The following is a 16,053-nucleotide window of genomic DNA, read 5'->3' as shown; positions in this document are numbered from 1 at the left end:
TTTGATTTGCAACATTTAATACATGTCGTTTACATTTTATTTGATACTGAACATTGAGATAAATATCAACTCTACTTACACTAAAAGCCTTAGAGTTTTCTCGTAAAAATGTCATAACTCTTGCAATAAAAGTAAAAGATATGTTAAACTAGATGTTCGCATTCACATCACTCGCTTTTTATGTTTTTATTAAATTCCTAACTAGCTGTTATCCGCGACTCTGTTTGAGAGAAAGAAAATGTATGTTTTTTCTAGCATCGCTTGATGTTTTCACAACCGCAAGTAAAATAGGGAGATTATCTAGCTAGCAGTCTAATAATTATGTCTATTAGATCTAATAGTCAGTCGTTGCTAATTTTAAATAGCTAAAAGTGTATCATGTATGCATATCATCACGCTTGTTAAACCCGAAACTGAAGGCAAAGGTATATGATGCACATCTGCGTTTCCCCATTCACAATGTTGGTGTCATGTAAAGGTAATAAGGGGACTCTGGACTATTCCGGTCTATTATTGACAATGCTATGTAGATCAGAAAAGCCTAAGAGCTCTTTCCCCATCTGGCAATCGGACCCAAGAACTCTCCACTAGCAGTCGTACAAACTATCGCTTACCACAGAGGCAGTCTGGGTTTTTAGAATTTATTTAAAAGGCAAAGCCATTAGCAATAAAGCTTTTAGTGAAATACACATGAAACTTCGGTTGCACGTGAAACATTTGAGTGTCCATATTACATGGGACTAACTGCTTTACGTCCGGCGTAAACATTGAAAGTGCAACAATGTTATGTCGGAAACGACTTCATGTGACTGGAAAGCGGTATGAGATGACAGGAGGGCCAGAAACACAGCGGGAATTATAAACGTACTCTTTAATATTTCTTGTATGATTTTTTTCATGCATGCTTCTTTATTTTTCTCTATAGATGGATACTTAGATACTATTCATATTCCTTGAAAGCATGTTTTTGAGAAAGGAAACATGCTGTGCGATTCCACTTAATGTAGGATAAGGACAAGACAAAGTTCCTCCAATAGACGTAGTTAAAGATTGTGCAGGATTGTAAAAAGGAACCCACAAAAATTTTCCTTGTTAACAAAGACTATAAATATCTTTAATAGTTAAGAAAACTTGCATTCCTGAAAGAAGGTTTATGAAAGATAGCAAAGTAACTTATTGACATTTGGCCACTTTACAAAAGCCCTAATCTCGCTTATTCTTATAGCTTTGCCTCGTAGAGATCTAGTAAGTAGAGATTCTAGATAGTAAGTTCATTAAAAATCACAGTTTTAGCGGCCCCAATCCAATAGCTATCATTCGTCGCCGTCTCATCATTTGCAGTAAAGCAACAGACGGGAATAAAACCCGCGATGGACTCTAAAATACTATGTATGGTTTACGGTCACTTTAAACATGTGATCACTATCTTTATCGCGTCTGAGTGTGTCAACAGACTAATAGCACTTTGTATGAACGCACAAAGTTTGGATAAAAATTGCCGTGAAATTATTTTAACTTGATTGGTGGTTAAAGAATATGTGTTTTCAGCAAGAGTATTATTTAGTTGAGTGTATATTACTGTTTTTTTTCACATGTAAAACCTTCAGGATTCTGTTGCCCAATATTAGTTAAAAAACAGTTTAATTGGTAAAGAACTACTTTTTAATCTAAATACTTTTATACGCATTTAGAAATTTCTCAGATATTGATATTAATTAATTTATATATCAACAATGCACTAAGTACTTTTTGCGAAAGCGTCCAGTGGCTCGATTTTCTACCACTATCGACTACCGACAACCAGCTAGCTATCAATAAATTTTGTATGAAAATCTGATCCGCGCCTCTAACGGCCGTCGTATGAACTGTTTTAGCTGTACATTTTAAAAGTCAAACTTTCGATACTCGACAGTACCGACTGTAGAGAATCGCGGTACAGTAATTTAAGCCCACACCAATTGTGAATATTAGTAGGTATAAAAGTAAAGAAAAATTGTAAAACACAATACAAGAAAAGCTTAGTCAACAACTGAACCAGCGAACACAAGGAACTTATCAAGCAATAAGTATTCGTAAAGAATACGTAGAAACGTTCTCAGTAGTCATGAAAAGTAACAATTTGAAGTGTGCCTTTAGTTTGTTTGTGCGCGTCCGCAATCACAAAGTAGATCCCACGGGGAGACAGGATTATCTACAGCTTTACCTGTGACTGGAACAAAGGAAAGGCGAGTTCTCAGTTTTGTATAAATACGATATATCATCGAAATAAAAAGCATGTATTTTGTTATTGGGTATTTTCTTGTCCAATTTCCTACCATTATCGATTTGATTGGAGCGATTATTAACAAATTATCTATGAATTTAGCATTACTTATATTTAACACTACTATTGTGTGAACTTTAGAATACTCTGCAACAGAAGGTAGATTCTGCGAAAAAAATTAGCCGCAGTCTCCTCTACACCACGCTTTTGGCACTGGCACGTTGGGGATTATGTATTCCGTCAATAAATAACTAATTTACCATTTTTTAACGGCAGGTACGATAGTTCCGACTGATCTTTACGTAGCGCAGTAGTTAAGGAGTATACCACGATGTTGGCGAGGGGGTCATTAGGTTGGAATCACATACGGATCAAATTTTTTGTGAACCATAGCACACGGAAATTATACCTGGGTGGTGGAATGAGCATTTCATTATACGTAAAATAAGAAACTTAACTTGCAAAGAAGTAAAGACCACAAAATAAACGACTAAATTCGAAATAAATCACAATCTCACTCAAAAGCCCGCTGTCACTCACTCCCTACATTTATTCGCGGAATTTGACTTTGTAAGACTTCTATAATACTTTGTCGAGTGTACTGTTGCTTCATAAATCTCCGGCGGATCCGTAATCTATGTAAAATTGTTTTGTCGACAACCCGTCTCTCAGGGCGGTTCAACAATACATTTTGTTGAAAGGGGATGCATGTGTGAATGACTTTATCAAGTTACATTGTAGACTTTTATACAAGATCTTGGGAATGCAAGTCTGTGGTATGGTGGTTTAAGTACGGTGAAAAGGGGATGACTTTCGTATACTGTGGTTTTGTATATTGAAACAAAAATGTCTGTTTAAGATCAATTATATCATTTTAAGCAGTGTAGTTTTATTCATAGTGGTGTTTTCTATCAAGTATCGGATAAGCTCGCTCTCTATTATATTAAAAGCTAACATTTTTAATGGCAAAACGTTATGTACGTTATAATATTGTGTATGCGGCAGTAGACTAATATTTTTTTTAGAACTTTGTACCAGAGTTACTCTTTGGTCACTTTGGTCAGTTTCAGGTTTCATATGTTAGAAAGCGCTTACCTACTTTGTAAAACTCTTTATTCAACATCTGTATCTAGTTGTTTCGTCTGTAGGTTGATAAAGACAGTCGTCCTTTATATTTAATCAGAAAGCAGCCAAAACACACTCACCATCGCAATTTTTCAGCCCTGAAAATAATGCAAAGAAAGCAAGCCTCGAATCCACCATCACAATATTTCTTTGAGTCCAATTATCAGCGTGACGCAACGTTAATAGGAACGGATTTGTTATGCCTGAAAAAATAATTCTCTCGTCTGAGCAGTGAGAAATCGCACGACGCCAGATAAGCCTCCGACACCGTCTATAAATTATTTATTAACTGCCGCTTTGGGCGACGGGCTAGGAAAACAGCGAGCATGGTAGCGGAGCGACAGCGATTTGATTGACTTGTTGAAAATTATGTTTGATGTTGTATGGCAGGTTTTGTTTGTCTCCTTGACTGTTGTGTTATTTTGGGTGTGTAGTTGGAATTTCAATAAAAATTTAACATCTTAGTGCCCTAATAAATTAACAAAGCTGTTTTAGGACACTAAGATGTTAAATTATTTAGTTTAGCTTTTGTTTAGTTTTGCTTTTTAAGAATCTTAACAGATAATAATTGATGTCAGTTATTTTGTCATTGCAAATTGATTGCGATTTTTTATTTTGGGCAAAGTTAGAAAAGTGTAGCAGTCGTTTATGAAATTCTCTTACAATTAGTCATCTATGGCAATATAATTAGGCCTAAATAACATTATAATTAGGCTTTATAAATGTCTAATGTATGCATGATCGCTGTTTTAGTGGCTACAGTTTGACAGTTGTTACCGTGCCTCTTTGTTCAAGAATTTTATGTTTCAGCAAACTAGGGACGGATTCATTTTAATAATTTTAAATAAAAAATATATATCTTTGGAAGAACAGAATGGGTTTAATTTTGAAAGAAATTCAATTTATGTTCAAACTAGTTTTGACTTTATTATTTTTCTATTTCAGATAGCAGATATAAATGTTATCTTTTTACTTACTTCTACTTAAATCAAGTTATTTCAAGATAACGACAATAATCCGAGTTTTGATTCACGAAATAGTAAATGAATTTTAATAAAATATTTTTTTACTATTTATAATCCACAGTACGGTACAGTTGTTGTATAGGCTTTATTTAATCTTTAACTATAACAAATCGTGATTTCATCAACCGTATAATGATTTGTACATACAAAATAACTTTCAAGTCAAAATCTAATCGGTTCTATATTTTTTCTATTTATTATCCTTGTTTCTGCACGCATTACTGTAAACGGTTGATTAGATTTACATGTCAATATATTTAAAAACATGTAATTTAATAGAAAAACATAAAATAATTTGGTTCAGAGGCGAATAAATAGTAAATTGTGGAGATTTGTGGACAGTTAGCAGTCCATTTACAACTAGGAAAGATGGCCTGGGTACAAACCGGACTATGTGTTGTACTGTCGGTAAGTAGTTTTTTATTCCTAACTTTCTTTTTAAGTAAAATGTTTAGATGTATTATTTTTATTTGATTGCCTTAATATACTACGTAGCGGTAAAGCACAACATTTTTGAATAAATGTTCTTGAAATAAAATTTGTTTCCAACGACCACCTTGTTGAGAGCTTCACTTCGGCCTTTGCTTGTTTTGTGGCCAACAGAACACCTTTCATCATCACGGCGAGCTAAATGTCCTGCCTCTTGCCAAATCAGCTCGGTAATCCATATAAACAAATTAACGAGTTTCGTGCATTTTTGCATATGATCTGGTTTTATAGGCAAACTTGATGATGAATCGTTAAAAAAGGTCTTAAAGAGTTCTTACAGTTACTTTCTTAGAGTAAAGGCCTTAACCCGCATTTGGCTAACGCGGAGGATTTAGGCCTAGCCTCTCCCTCATTTCGAGCAGAAAGCCTTGCTTATCAGTGGGACAGTAATAGGTATTTTTTTTTTAATCGTCAAACACATTCTAACTTAAAACATAAATCGCAATATTCGTTTTTCTTTCAGATCATGATGGTGTCAGGGGCAGCATTGCCGGACGAAGAGGGCATTGCCGTGTCAGGCGACACCGTGTCTGCTAAACTGACCTCGGATGAAGGTAACTCTATTATTTTAATCCTGCAGTTTAAACTAAAAATGGCTAGGGGACTGAAAACAAAACTTTGCTTCAAACGGGATTTATCGTATATTTTGTATAAAACGAAAGTTAAATTAAACATTTCTTCCTATTAAATTATATTGTGTCGATAACAGCGTCAGTAAATAAACTAAGGTTAAGCTGATTTTTGACTAACGTTGAAATACATGATATCAAAAAACTTTGATGCAAGTACACTAATTTCTTACCTATATTGAATAATTACTCCCTCTCGCCCCCATAGCCATCGTTTATTTTTCACACTATCCCTATATACTATAACGCTACCATTATCTAATTTATCGGAACGTCTATAATTCATGCAGTTTATAATATTCAATATCTATTGATAAGATTATGCAGTGCGCTATCGAAAACACCTCAATTTGTTACCATAATATAATTATATGAATTGTTACTTGTATGTTAACCGTATAAATAGTTTCACGGCTATTTGATATAACAGCCTTAAAGCCTAACAAATTACTCACTGTTAAGTGCTTGTAAAACAATATGAGTCAATTACCGGTATCAGAATTATGACCAACATATTGGCGGAATAAATTGTAGTTAGTCTTGACTAGCTCTTGAACGCTACTCCGTCTGTGAAGACTTTAGTTGTATGGCTTATTTCCCGTTTCAGTTCGGATTCCGGGATAAATTCTGTCTCATGTCATTACGCGGGTGCCAAACTATCTTTGTACAAAATTTAATCCAAATCAGTTCAGTGGTTTAGGCATAAAGTAGAGAGACAAACGAAGTTGTTTTTGTTTAAATTTAAAGTTTTCTGGTTTTTTTGTCCTGGCAGAATACGCTGAGGCGCTGTTTACTCTTTCATACATTTTTAATGAAAGCCACTCATTTGTTGATAGTCGATAGTTGTATGAGACCGTGCATCATCATTTTAAACGGCTTTTGCTGTCGTTTATAGTTAGTCGATGTTTCTGTCAAGAGTATGTATAGAAAATATCGTTTATGTAGTCTCCGACTTTTGTTTCGAGGACTTTCTAACCACGTCCACCTAAACCATACTAAACTATTCTCGTTATTTCAGTTGTGGGATACGATAACATTGTTGGACAACCATGGCGTTCCGGCGAGTACGAATATTACCCGAGTCAGAACGAAAACGGACTACAACACGTACAACCTGATGAAGTCGCCGGATACCCTGATAGTGAAGTAGGCCGTAGCCCAAGTATCGTCGGTTGGCCTCCATACAGACCAGAACCTTACCCAAATATCCCGCAACAAAATTTCGAAAACCCGATATATAATGTAAGGCCACCTCCAAACACCATCGGGCCTGGGCAAGGACCCTTTGTCCAACAACAACATTTCGTTATCCCAAGCAAGAGTCCCCTTGCAAGCCAAGTAGAACAGTTGCTGAGGACTTTGTTGAGGCTTCTCAGGAACTCTGGCGTCCCAGTCCAAGCTCGTTTCCAACTTGGTCAGCAAGGCTTGGTTGGTCTCGGAAACCAGTAGAACGACTATGATTTTATATTATGTTTATATAAAAGCAAAATTGTATTAAGTAATGAAGGATGAATAATAATTACAGAAATGGGTGACAAGGAAAAAAATATGTTTGGGAAAATCAGTGACAATAATTTTGATACCAAAAAAAATAATGAGTTGACGTAAATGTGTTGACAAATAAAATAATGTGCAATTTGATACAGTTAGGTATTTAGGTCTAAGAACTTAGGTACTAAATTGTTTTAACAGCTAAGGTCGAAATATAGACATTTATTTAAATGTTTTTTTGCTGATACGAGTAAAGCATTGATTATTTTCTTTTGACTTTTACGTGTCAAGTTATTGGTCAAAATTTATAATAGAATAATTACGCAATTATTTTGAAAGTTCTTTGCACAACCGTTTTTTTCACTTAACATTTTGATTACTTTTTTATGTCATCCATTTATGCCTATAATTGTCAAAAGGCTACCTTCATTTTCTTTGTTGTATTGTATGTATTCAATATGTATACGCGTTATGTATGTTTAATTTATATCTCATTTATATGGACATTCGGCGAAAATATTATACAAATAAATATTATTGAAAGAAATTATTGTTTGATTTTATAAATTGGATAGACCAAAGTGGAACTTGATTCAAACAGAGGTACATTTTTATGTGAACCAACTATTTTAGATTAAGAATATTTGGTAAGCAGTATAACTTTGCTTTTAACTCGTAATTTGCAATAAGAAACGAAGCAGGCAGTAAAAAAGAAATACCCAAAATGTATTTACTTTCAAACAACAAATCTAGATGGGATAATAATTTTTAAATATATTTGTAACTGTGTAACAAGGGGATCGAATCCATGGGTAAAAAATTTCGACAGGAGTGGAGTCAACGGGATAAAACTGTACTATACCCGGATCCATTTGTTAAAAAAATATTAGATTTTATAGAAATAAGTACTATTGCTTTTAAATTTAAACGACCATTGTAACAACATATAAAAATTGTTCGTTTAATCGTTGACTTGTGTGTAGCATTCCTTGATTTTTGCTGGAGTTGCTTTGCATAAAGCAAAAGTTAAACAACATTGTGTAACACGATAGCAAAACAATTTTAATAATATTTTAAAACAAATTTGTTTAAAAACAATTCTATACTAATATTATAAAGCTGAAGAGTTTGTTTGTTTGTTTGTTTGTTTGAACGCGCTAATCTCAGGAACTACTGGTCCGATTTGAAAAATTCTTTCACTCGATCACGCTACGACCAATAGGAGCAGAGTAAAAGTAAAAAATGTTTCAAAAATGGGAAAAAAATTAACCCATTATCTATTATATGACGCAAGCGAAGTTGCGCGGGTCAGCTAGTGTTATAAATAAGTCAGTTTCTAACGTTATAAAACTGCTGTGTGGGAGCACCTTATGCGATATCATGAGTATTGGTTACTCAAATACAAAATAGCAGTATTGTATTCAATAACACTTTATTGATTCAAGTAAAACAATATGTCAGAGAACAATGACTGGTGATTATCGACACTTGTTCTATCTGCGTCAGGTTGCCTTTGAGGTTCTTTCAGAATTATTATCTACTTCTAGACTACGATTATAAAAAAGAAGCTGGTCAAAGGTATAGAAGCCGCCCGAAGGCTTTTGACATAGCTAAAGGATTGTTATTCGAATTGACAACAAACTCGACTGTCTCCGTGACGCAGTGGTTTAGGTCGCTACGCCGCTACCATTGCATCAACGCCGCGTCGTGGGTTCGATTCCCACATGGGACAATTATTTCTGTGATCCACAAATAATTGTTTCGGGTCTGGCTGTACTTTGTGTCCGTTGTTTGTTTGTTTGTAAAAGTCTCCGCGTCAACAATTCGTAGTGCGGGAGTCAAAAAAAAAGAATTAAAAAAAATCAAATGAAATTAAGAGGCTACCAATCTAAAAACTTCCGCGCTGCAGGTAACTTTAGTCGGTTAGCACGACTTTTTAAATGTTATGTATATTTTTTAAATCACAAAATTCGCGAATGTTCCTAACTTATAAACTAACCGTACAAATTAGTCGCTGTCTCCCAACTTTAGCGGCAATTAGGTGTTTTCAAGAGTCGGCAAGTGGTTTCAAGTCCTACGAGACTAGCAGTTAAGTTAGTTGACAGAGGTTCTGAGTAGACGTCTCGGAGCACTAGATTATACCAGTTGGAACTATTTCAAACAGGATGCCGACTAATTTGACTGATAGATTCGGTTTAGTTTCTCTTATTGTTGGAGATGAGTTTGTGCAGTTAGTTAGTGTTACAGACTCGCAGACACTTGCAGTGTTTGTATATTTGATATTATTTTTAAAGATGTTATCACGCTTGTTATACATAAAAATTCGGGCCGAAGAGAAGAAGAGTGCTAGGAAAAACAGTTTTCTCTGCCTATAAAAAATATAGAAAAAGAAAAGGAATCGAACTTGAGATCATGGAATAATAATTAACAGTTACATATTACTATTTAGATCGTATAGACAGTCTGGTTAACGCTCAGAACGATTAATCTTTGGCTAATCTTGTTTTGGACAAAATGCAATTGCAAGGGATTTACATAGTCAAGGATTTTATACACATATGTAGGTAAGCTAATAGAGAGGTTTATATGTACTTATTTCTCGAAAGCAACATACTAATAGGTAGGTACTTACTATGTACTAATAACCATTACCACAAATTGAACAATCTCAATAAAAAAATGCATTTTTGTATGACATCCTCATTCAAAATTCAATCAAACGAAAGCTTTTAATATGTCCATGTCGTTATAAACTCTATTACTTTATGATAAAGTACATATTTAAGTGCATTTAGTTAATATTGTCATAAAATTTCTTTCGACAAAGATTGTTTGATGTAATGAATATTTCGAATTTAAATTTTACTGTTTTGCTGGAAGTATAAAAAGAACTTGGATTGTTATTCGAGAGACCACAGTAAAATGGATCTCCTGAAGTTTGGATTATTTGCATTTATCTGGGTAAGTTTCATTTCACATGCTATATTAAAGACAATTCATTGCACTTATCTTATCTTAGGGGTGGGGGTGCCAGCTAATAACCGGCAGACACTTCGACCATTGTTGATCCTTCGTGTTACTCCCTCCTTTGCTAGGTACTCTAGACTTTGGGGGGCACAGTAAAGGTAACCTATTTATAATCTTCTGGTTTGGGGTATCCGCATCCTATAAGATCCATATTATTTATATTAATTCCACTACTTATCAGATTCTGAAAGTCATTTAAATTTTTGCTTAGCATAATCAATTTATTGTCGAATAATATACGGGAATGATCGCAAGTTGAACTGCGGCTAGTGTAACTTGCGCTAAACATAAAATGGAATGCTCCATGTTTCGAGGCAGAATGCATGTTTGCGTTTATTACGATATATTAGCCAATATCAAGTTTTATTTTCGGTACGAATTTATATACAAATACAAAAGGTTTGTACCGTTTTTAGGTAGGAATCACAACAGGTTATTTTGCTTGATAGATATATTACTTACTCCTTGTTGCAATAAAATATCCAATAAGTATACCAAATAATCGTCTTTGATCAGCATGGCGCATATTTTCGTAGCAATGTTATGTCGCCAGTTTGCAAAAAATATTTCGATTAGGTTGACAAGAACTATTTTGGCAGTACATTAGATATATCAAACTTAGGATACTCTACAGTACCAAATCTAAAGAATCGCGTTTTTACTGTTCTCGTACTTATTTAGGTAGCAAAAGAGCGTTTGGCTATTTCAAATCTAATCAAACTGTTATATTTTAAATAAATATTAACTGTAATTGAAATTCACTTGAAGGAAACTTGACGTGAAAGTTTGCCAAAAGTGTGTAGTTTTTGTTAGAGGACGTGTATATTTGTTGCAGATATTATATGTATCGAAAACAAATGGATCTGATGACGAGGGACTTCAAGATAATGGTAATAACATAAGTTATATTTAATCTACGGAATTTATTACGATCATACAACTTTGCACTTTTCTCTGTTTGTAATCTTAAACTGATTTTTTTATCTTACAGTTAATTCAGAACCCGAGGACTTAACGTTATCCGAAAATATCGATTCAAGGAAGAATCTGCAAACAAACGAGGGATTTAGAGAGTCGTGGTTGAGAGTACAAAAATTACGAAAAGAATTGAATGGAAACGTTTATGGCGAAGATAATACTGATGACGATGTGTACGAAGCGCTTTCTACGGAAAACCCGACAGTTATAACAAACGACGTAAGAGACCCACCATTAAGAGCTTTTGGTAATGTAAATCCTGTTGATCAGCAAGTTAATGACCAAGCAATATCAAATCCAGTGAGTGAAGATGGAATTTTCTTTCTAAAAAATCCTGCGCCACAAAATATTGATCCTAATGCAAGTGAATTCTCGAACAATGAAGCTGAGTCTGAAACACAGAATGATGATGGAATACTTTTCTACAAAGATCTTGCTGCGCAAAATAGTCCCGAAAATGGACAGCTCAATGTCGAATCTCCACCAGAACCAGAAAATGAGGATGAAATATTCTTTTTAAAAACACTTTTTGGACACAATGATAACCCCAACGAAAGTAGCCAGGATGGACCAACTCTTGACCGTGGTAATAATGTTGAATACTTGACATCTGAAAACAATGCTAATGTAAATGCGCTAAGGCATGATATTCATCGTAAAGTTGACCCAGACGACAAATCTGTGATTCACATTATGCAGGTTGTCGGAAAACCGGACCAAGAAAATATTAACAATATTCTTCTTGCTTTAGCCAACGGGCAAGCTTCAAATAATGACTACCAATTGCCTATAAACAAATTAAGTCCAAATTATAACAAATATATAATAATTTTACCAACAGACGTAAAAACCAACCAGCCGAAACAAACCTTCCCCCGTTTTAACCATAATACTGTAAAAGAACCTAATTACACCGATTACGATGATTATAGCACAGTATTTCCTGGGTTTAAATTTGATTATTTTTCACAAGACAATATAAAAAGAAACTTAGAATTGAAGAGAGACAAATGTAAAGATTTATTACGTAATACTCTGCAATATGCTGTTCCAGATGATACGGAGCAACAACAAATCAATGATGAGCCAAGTGGACAAAATACTGCAGAAATAAGTTCTTCTCAGAACCAAGATACGGATTTTCCATATACAATTGAATACGACGAATATGGTACAGATGGAATACAACTACCAAAAGTTGTAAAATCAAGTGACGATCGAATCTCCCACAGTGACAGTGATAATAGTTATAGAAATGGTATATTTAGGCCCCTACTAAACAGGTCATACGATCTAACAGTACAAGGTTTAGATCAAATTAGTAACAACAGTAATCAGGAAATATCCGATAATGTACGAAGTGTACTAAATCATGTCCCCCATGACTTGCCAACTAATAATAATCATGATAATCTTTTTGAGAGTAGCCAAAAGCAACATATTAATCACCATATCAAAAATCATCATAAAGGAAACGCGCCGCACCAATTAAATCATGAAACAGCAAATGTATTTAAACTGCAACCGGGCGATTTAAATGTTGCTGCTTCTGAAGCTTTGCAAAACCAACATCACGTGCACAATCATTATAATAAAAATTTGATCTCAACATTACTAAACTCTTTTTCAATTAAAAACATATTGCAAAAGGGATTCGATTATATCCGCAAGCAGATTATGAATTCACCGTGTTCTATTAAAAGCGAGAAATCGGATAAATTTCTAGGAATTCTTATGATGATATTATCTGAGTTGACGGATCGTGAAAAATTAGCAAATATGCAAATGAGCGATGTAACTGATTTGATAGGTATCTTGATCGAATTTGTTAAAGGCGTTATCTTCCCTGGTCCGAAAACAGAACCTGACTATATGTCAACATTACCTCTTGGCGGCCGTCCTCATAATCATCATAAATTTGTACCATTACCATCCAAAGCTGATTTCGGTCCACCAGTGGTTAATCTAAATCAACCTATATACAACAATGATGCCGGGCAACCAGGTCCCGTGCCGGAAGCTCATTCATTATCGCATCTACAATCCCACGCGCCACCAAACACTGATTTGAACCCCCAATTATACGACCACGCTAATTATTTTGAGAACAATAACAATCTTGGGAGCAATCCTTACAAGGCTTTTGGGGTCGGAAATGAACAAAATAATGGATTGATCGAATTAAATAACGAATATGGTGATAATAATAGTGATTTAAAACCTGATATAACAGACGAACTTGCTGAAAAATTACCGTATCACTTCAATTCACCTGAAATGGCAAACAATAATAAAGGTCTATTAGATAACAGCAATGGCTTATTGGAAACCAACAAAAATTCTGGAAACGGTGATATTTACCTGCCATCAATTATACCAGATCTTTATCAACCATCTAAGGTTATAAACAAATTGAACCCTGGAAGTGACAGCAATGACAATATACCTCAAACGGATTCTATTAAATCTCCGAATTTTTCAATCCTGCCTCACCACCGTGGTGATAATAATATAATTTCACATGCAATCGTTAATCTTCAAAGTAAGCATATCCACGTGAAGCCAATAATAACAGGCTTGGGTAAGCCAAATCTGTCCGATCAACAGCCCGCAATATCTGATCAGCCGAGTGGTGCATTGTCTCCGTATGATGATTACAGAGAGGTAGACGTGAAACCAGAACAAAATGTGTTAGATGAGTCTCAGATACAAGATCTAGCTTTTGGGAAACTACCAAAGTTTAGCTACTTGGTAGATGAAAACAACGATTACATTGATAAAACTCGTTTAGATTCAAATAAAAAGGATATTGACGCCTACATAAAGGCAAACATAGATTCAAACGAACACCACGTCTCTCATCATGCACTTGAAAGTGGAATACGTTATGATGATATTTCAAAACCTACACCTTTCGTATTTAAACTCCCAAGACCTAAGTGGAATAAGACTAAAAACTATCAAACCCAAAAACAACAAAAACAAAAAATTCATAAGAAAACAAATCTATACTACAACTTTAAACCAAATGAATTTGATCGGAATAGCGCAAGTAATAGTCTACCAGAATTGAGCGGTTACGCATCTGTGATTGCTCGGCAGCCTAATCTGTACAATGACGCCTATCTTTCAAGATTCCAAATAGACGGAGGTTGGGATAAACCCAAAGGATTAAATCAATATGGAAGCACCGATTCGCTAAATGATAATTATGGACATGTAACTCATCATTGGATTGCTCATCATCCAGCACGTAAAGACTGGAATATATACGGCCAAATAACTGAAAATGTACCTCTGCCTCATAATCATGAATCACTTTACAACAATGAAGGCTTATATCCGAACAACAATCTCTATCCAAATCTTAATTATGACAAAAATCCTGTAGACTTATCACCTAACGCAGCACACATTTGGTTTTTGAAACCAAATTGGAATTATCATGGAGCAACGCATCATTATGATCATGATCTTCCTGCAAAACACAGTCACCATCACAATCATGGTAATTCAATTCATAATGCACAGCACGATGTATCTAGTATCTATGATAAAATACCAATATTTGATTATTATAATAATCCTAAAGTTAATCAAATTCAATTCGATCATAAGAAACTTCTAAATGATGTCGTTCATCTTATAAATGAGAACACTGATAAGCGACCCAGACTGAACAGTGTGAAACTAGATGGGAGTGACTATACTTACGAATCACCACTAGAGTTAAAAGATTTTGAAGCTGCAACGAAAGATTACTTTGCAAAAGGACTAAACAATCAACAAAGAATATTTGGTCACGATGCGGAATTACCACAGTTTCTTAAGAACAGCAACAATAAAAGACCTGCAAAGCCTTACAAGGATCGACGTTTACCACGGGTGAAGGTTATCAAATCTCAGGGTACAAAAGTTAAACTAGATATTAAAGCTTTCTTAAGAGATTTGCAATCTAATTCGAATCAGCAGAATGCAGCTGTCCAACAGGACTAAATAATTGAAAACTTGGCCCAAATATCTTGTACTACGAGGCAATGATTCCATAGGCATATTAAAAGGGTCCATGCAATTTTATATCGAATAAAATTTTACGAAATCTATTTTTATTTATATTAAAGATCTCTAGATAATTTAAGTAATATGTATAAATGATATAAGTAATATATTTTATGTGTAAGTATCTATACTGAGCAATTTCAGCGAACGAACCGAGTATTAAATAATATTCTGTATATATTATATTCGTCTATAATTTATCAATACGTATTGAATTATATTTTTGTAATTTTCTGTACGTAACTTATTTTATGAAGTTTACGATATATTTAAAGTTTACTGACATTATACATTGACGAGAAGAAGGAACTTGGTTGAACGGTTCTGTATTAAAAAACTTAAGATAAAATATATTTAGCAAAAACTATCATTCGTATGTAATATATAAAAAGAATAAAATATGCTTTATATGTGATTTATTGTAGTATATCTTTGTAATTAATAAAATAATAAATATTCGAAAAAGAACTCTCTTTAATTTGCCTTGCGTTTTAAGTTCCGAAGCATACGGTAAATGAATCATGAATAACCATAATGCATAAAAAATAGCAAGTAACAAAACGTAACTTGTTATTTTTCGCAGAAATTGTTTGAAATTGATTTCAGATTTTTCTAGTTTAAATCAAAATGAAACCAGGTGATGCCCTACTACTATTAACTACCGACAACCGGCTAGCTATCGAAAAATGTTGTTTGAAGTTTTGAGCGGGCGCCGTAGAGCCTTTTTTTGAGTACATTTTAAATATCAAATTCACGAATATCTGTAGTACCGATTGTAGCGATCGCACCACAGAATTCAATTTTAAAAAGTGTTTATGGGAATTTCTTGATAATGTTTCATGTATATAAAACTTTTAATTTACTCTACAACAGTAAATTCTTAAAAACATTATGACGGTATTATTTTTGCTTATTACAGTTGGTGTTTAATTTTCACATCAGTTTTTCATACATTTCGTTTACAATT

General features: G+C 34.2%; 2 protein-coding genes across 4 annotated transcripts; both read left to right on the top strand.

Moving 5' to 3' along the window:
* The first annotated feature begins 4,683 nt into the window (after positions 1-4,683).
* Positions 4,684-7,569, top strand: LOC142980691 (uncharacterized). Its single transcript, XM_076126221.1, has 3 exons — positions 4,684-4,821; positions 5,366-5,456; positions 6,550-7,569. Exons 1-3 carry the CDS (start codon positions 4,783-4,785, stop codon positions 6,978-6,980), a joined length of 561 nt encoding a protein of 186 aa, XP_075982336.1. The 5' UTR covers positions 4,684-4,782; the 3' UTR covers positions 6,981-7,569.
* Positions 7,570-9,888: 2,319 nt separating this feature from the next.
* On the top strand, positions 9,889-15,548 carry LOC142980640 (uncharacterized). 3 transcript variants are annotated; one of them, XM_076126144.1, is made up of 4 exons: positions 9,889-9,983; positions 10,885-10,939; positions 11,041-11,610; positions 12,082-15,548. In XM_076126144.1, exons 1-4 carry the CDS (start codon positions 9,945-9,947, stop codon positions 15,021-15,023), a joined length of 3,606 nt encoding a protein of 1,201 aa, XP_075982259.1. In that variant the 5' UTR covers positions 9,889-9,944; the 3' UTR covers positions 15,024-15,548. The 3 variants fall into 3 exon arrangements, with proteins under 3 accessions (XP_075982259.1, XP_075982258.1, XP_075982256.1); XM_076126143.1 differs by having other exon boundaries at positions 11,041-11,613; XM_076126141.1 differs by having other exon boundaries at positions 11,041-15,548.
* Positions 15,549-16,053: the final 505 nt, after the last annotated feature.

This window comes from Anticarsia gemmatalis, chromosome 18, assembly GCF_050436995.1.
Source record: "Anticarsia gemmatalis isolate Benzon Research Colony breed Stoneville strain chromosome 18, ilAntGemm2 primary, whole genome shotgun sequence".
Lineage (NCBI taxonomy): Eukaryota > Metazoa > Arthropoda > Insecta > Lepidoptera > Erebidae > Anticarsia > Anticarsia gemmatalis.
Note: the sequence above shows the minus strand (reverse complement) of the source record. Positions and strands in the feature narration are given on the sequence as shown.

What these genes read in the sequence shown, in the direction of transcription:
- LOC142980640 (XM_076126141.1), top strand. Translation starts at nt 9,945, where the DNA reads ATGGATCTCCTGAAGTTTGGATTATTTGCATTTATCTGG. An exon ending in GATTATTTGCATTTATCTGG is followed by an intron (nt 9,984 to 10,884) that starts GTAAGTTTCATT and finishes TATTTGTTGCAG; the next exon opens with ATATTATATGTATCGAAAAC. An exon ending in CGAGGGACTTCAAGATAATG is followed by an intron (nt 10,940 to 11,040) that starts GTAATAACATAA and finishes TTTATCTTACAG; the next exon opens with TTAATTCAGAACCCGAGGAC.
- LOC142980691 (XM_076126221.1), top strand. Translation starts at nt 4,783, where the DNA reads ATGGCCTGGGTACAAACCGGACTATGTGTTGTACTGTCG. An exon ending in GACTATGTGTTGTACTGTCG is followed by an intron (nt 4,822 to 5,365) that starts GTAAGTAGTTTT and finishes TTTTTCTTTCAG; the next exon opens with ATCATGATGGTGTCAGGGGC. An exon ending in TAAACTGACCTCGGATGAAG is followed by an intron (nt 5,457 to 6,549) that starts GTAACTCTATTA and finishes TCGTTATTTCAG; the next exon opens with TTGTGGGATACGATAACATT.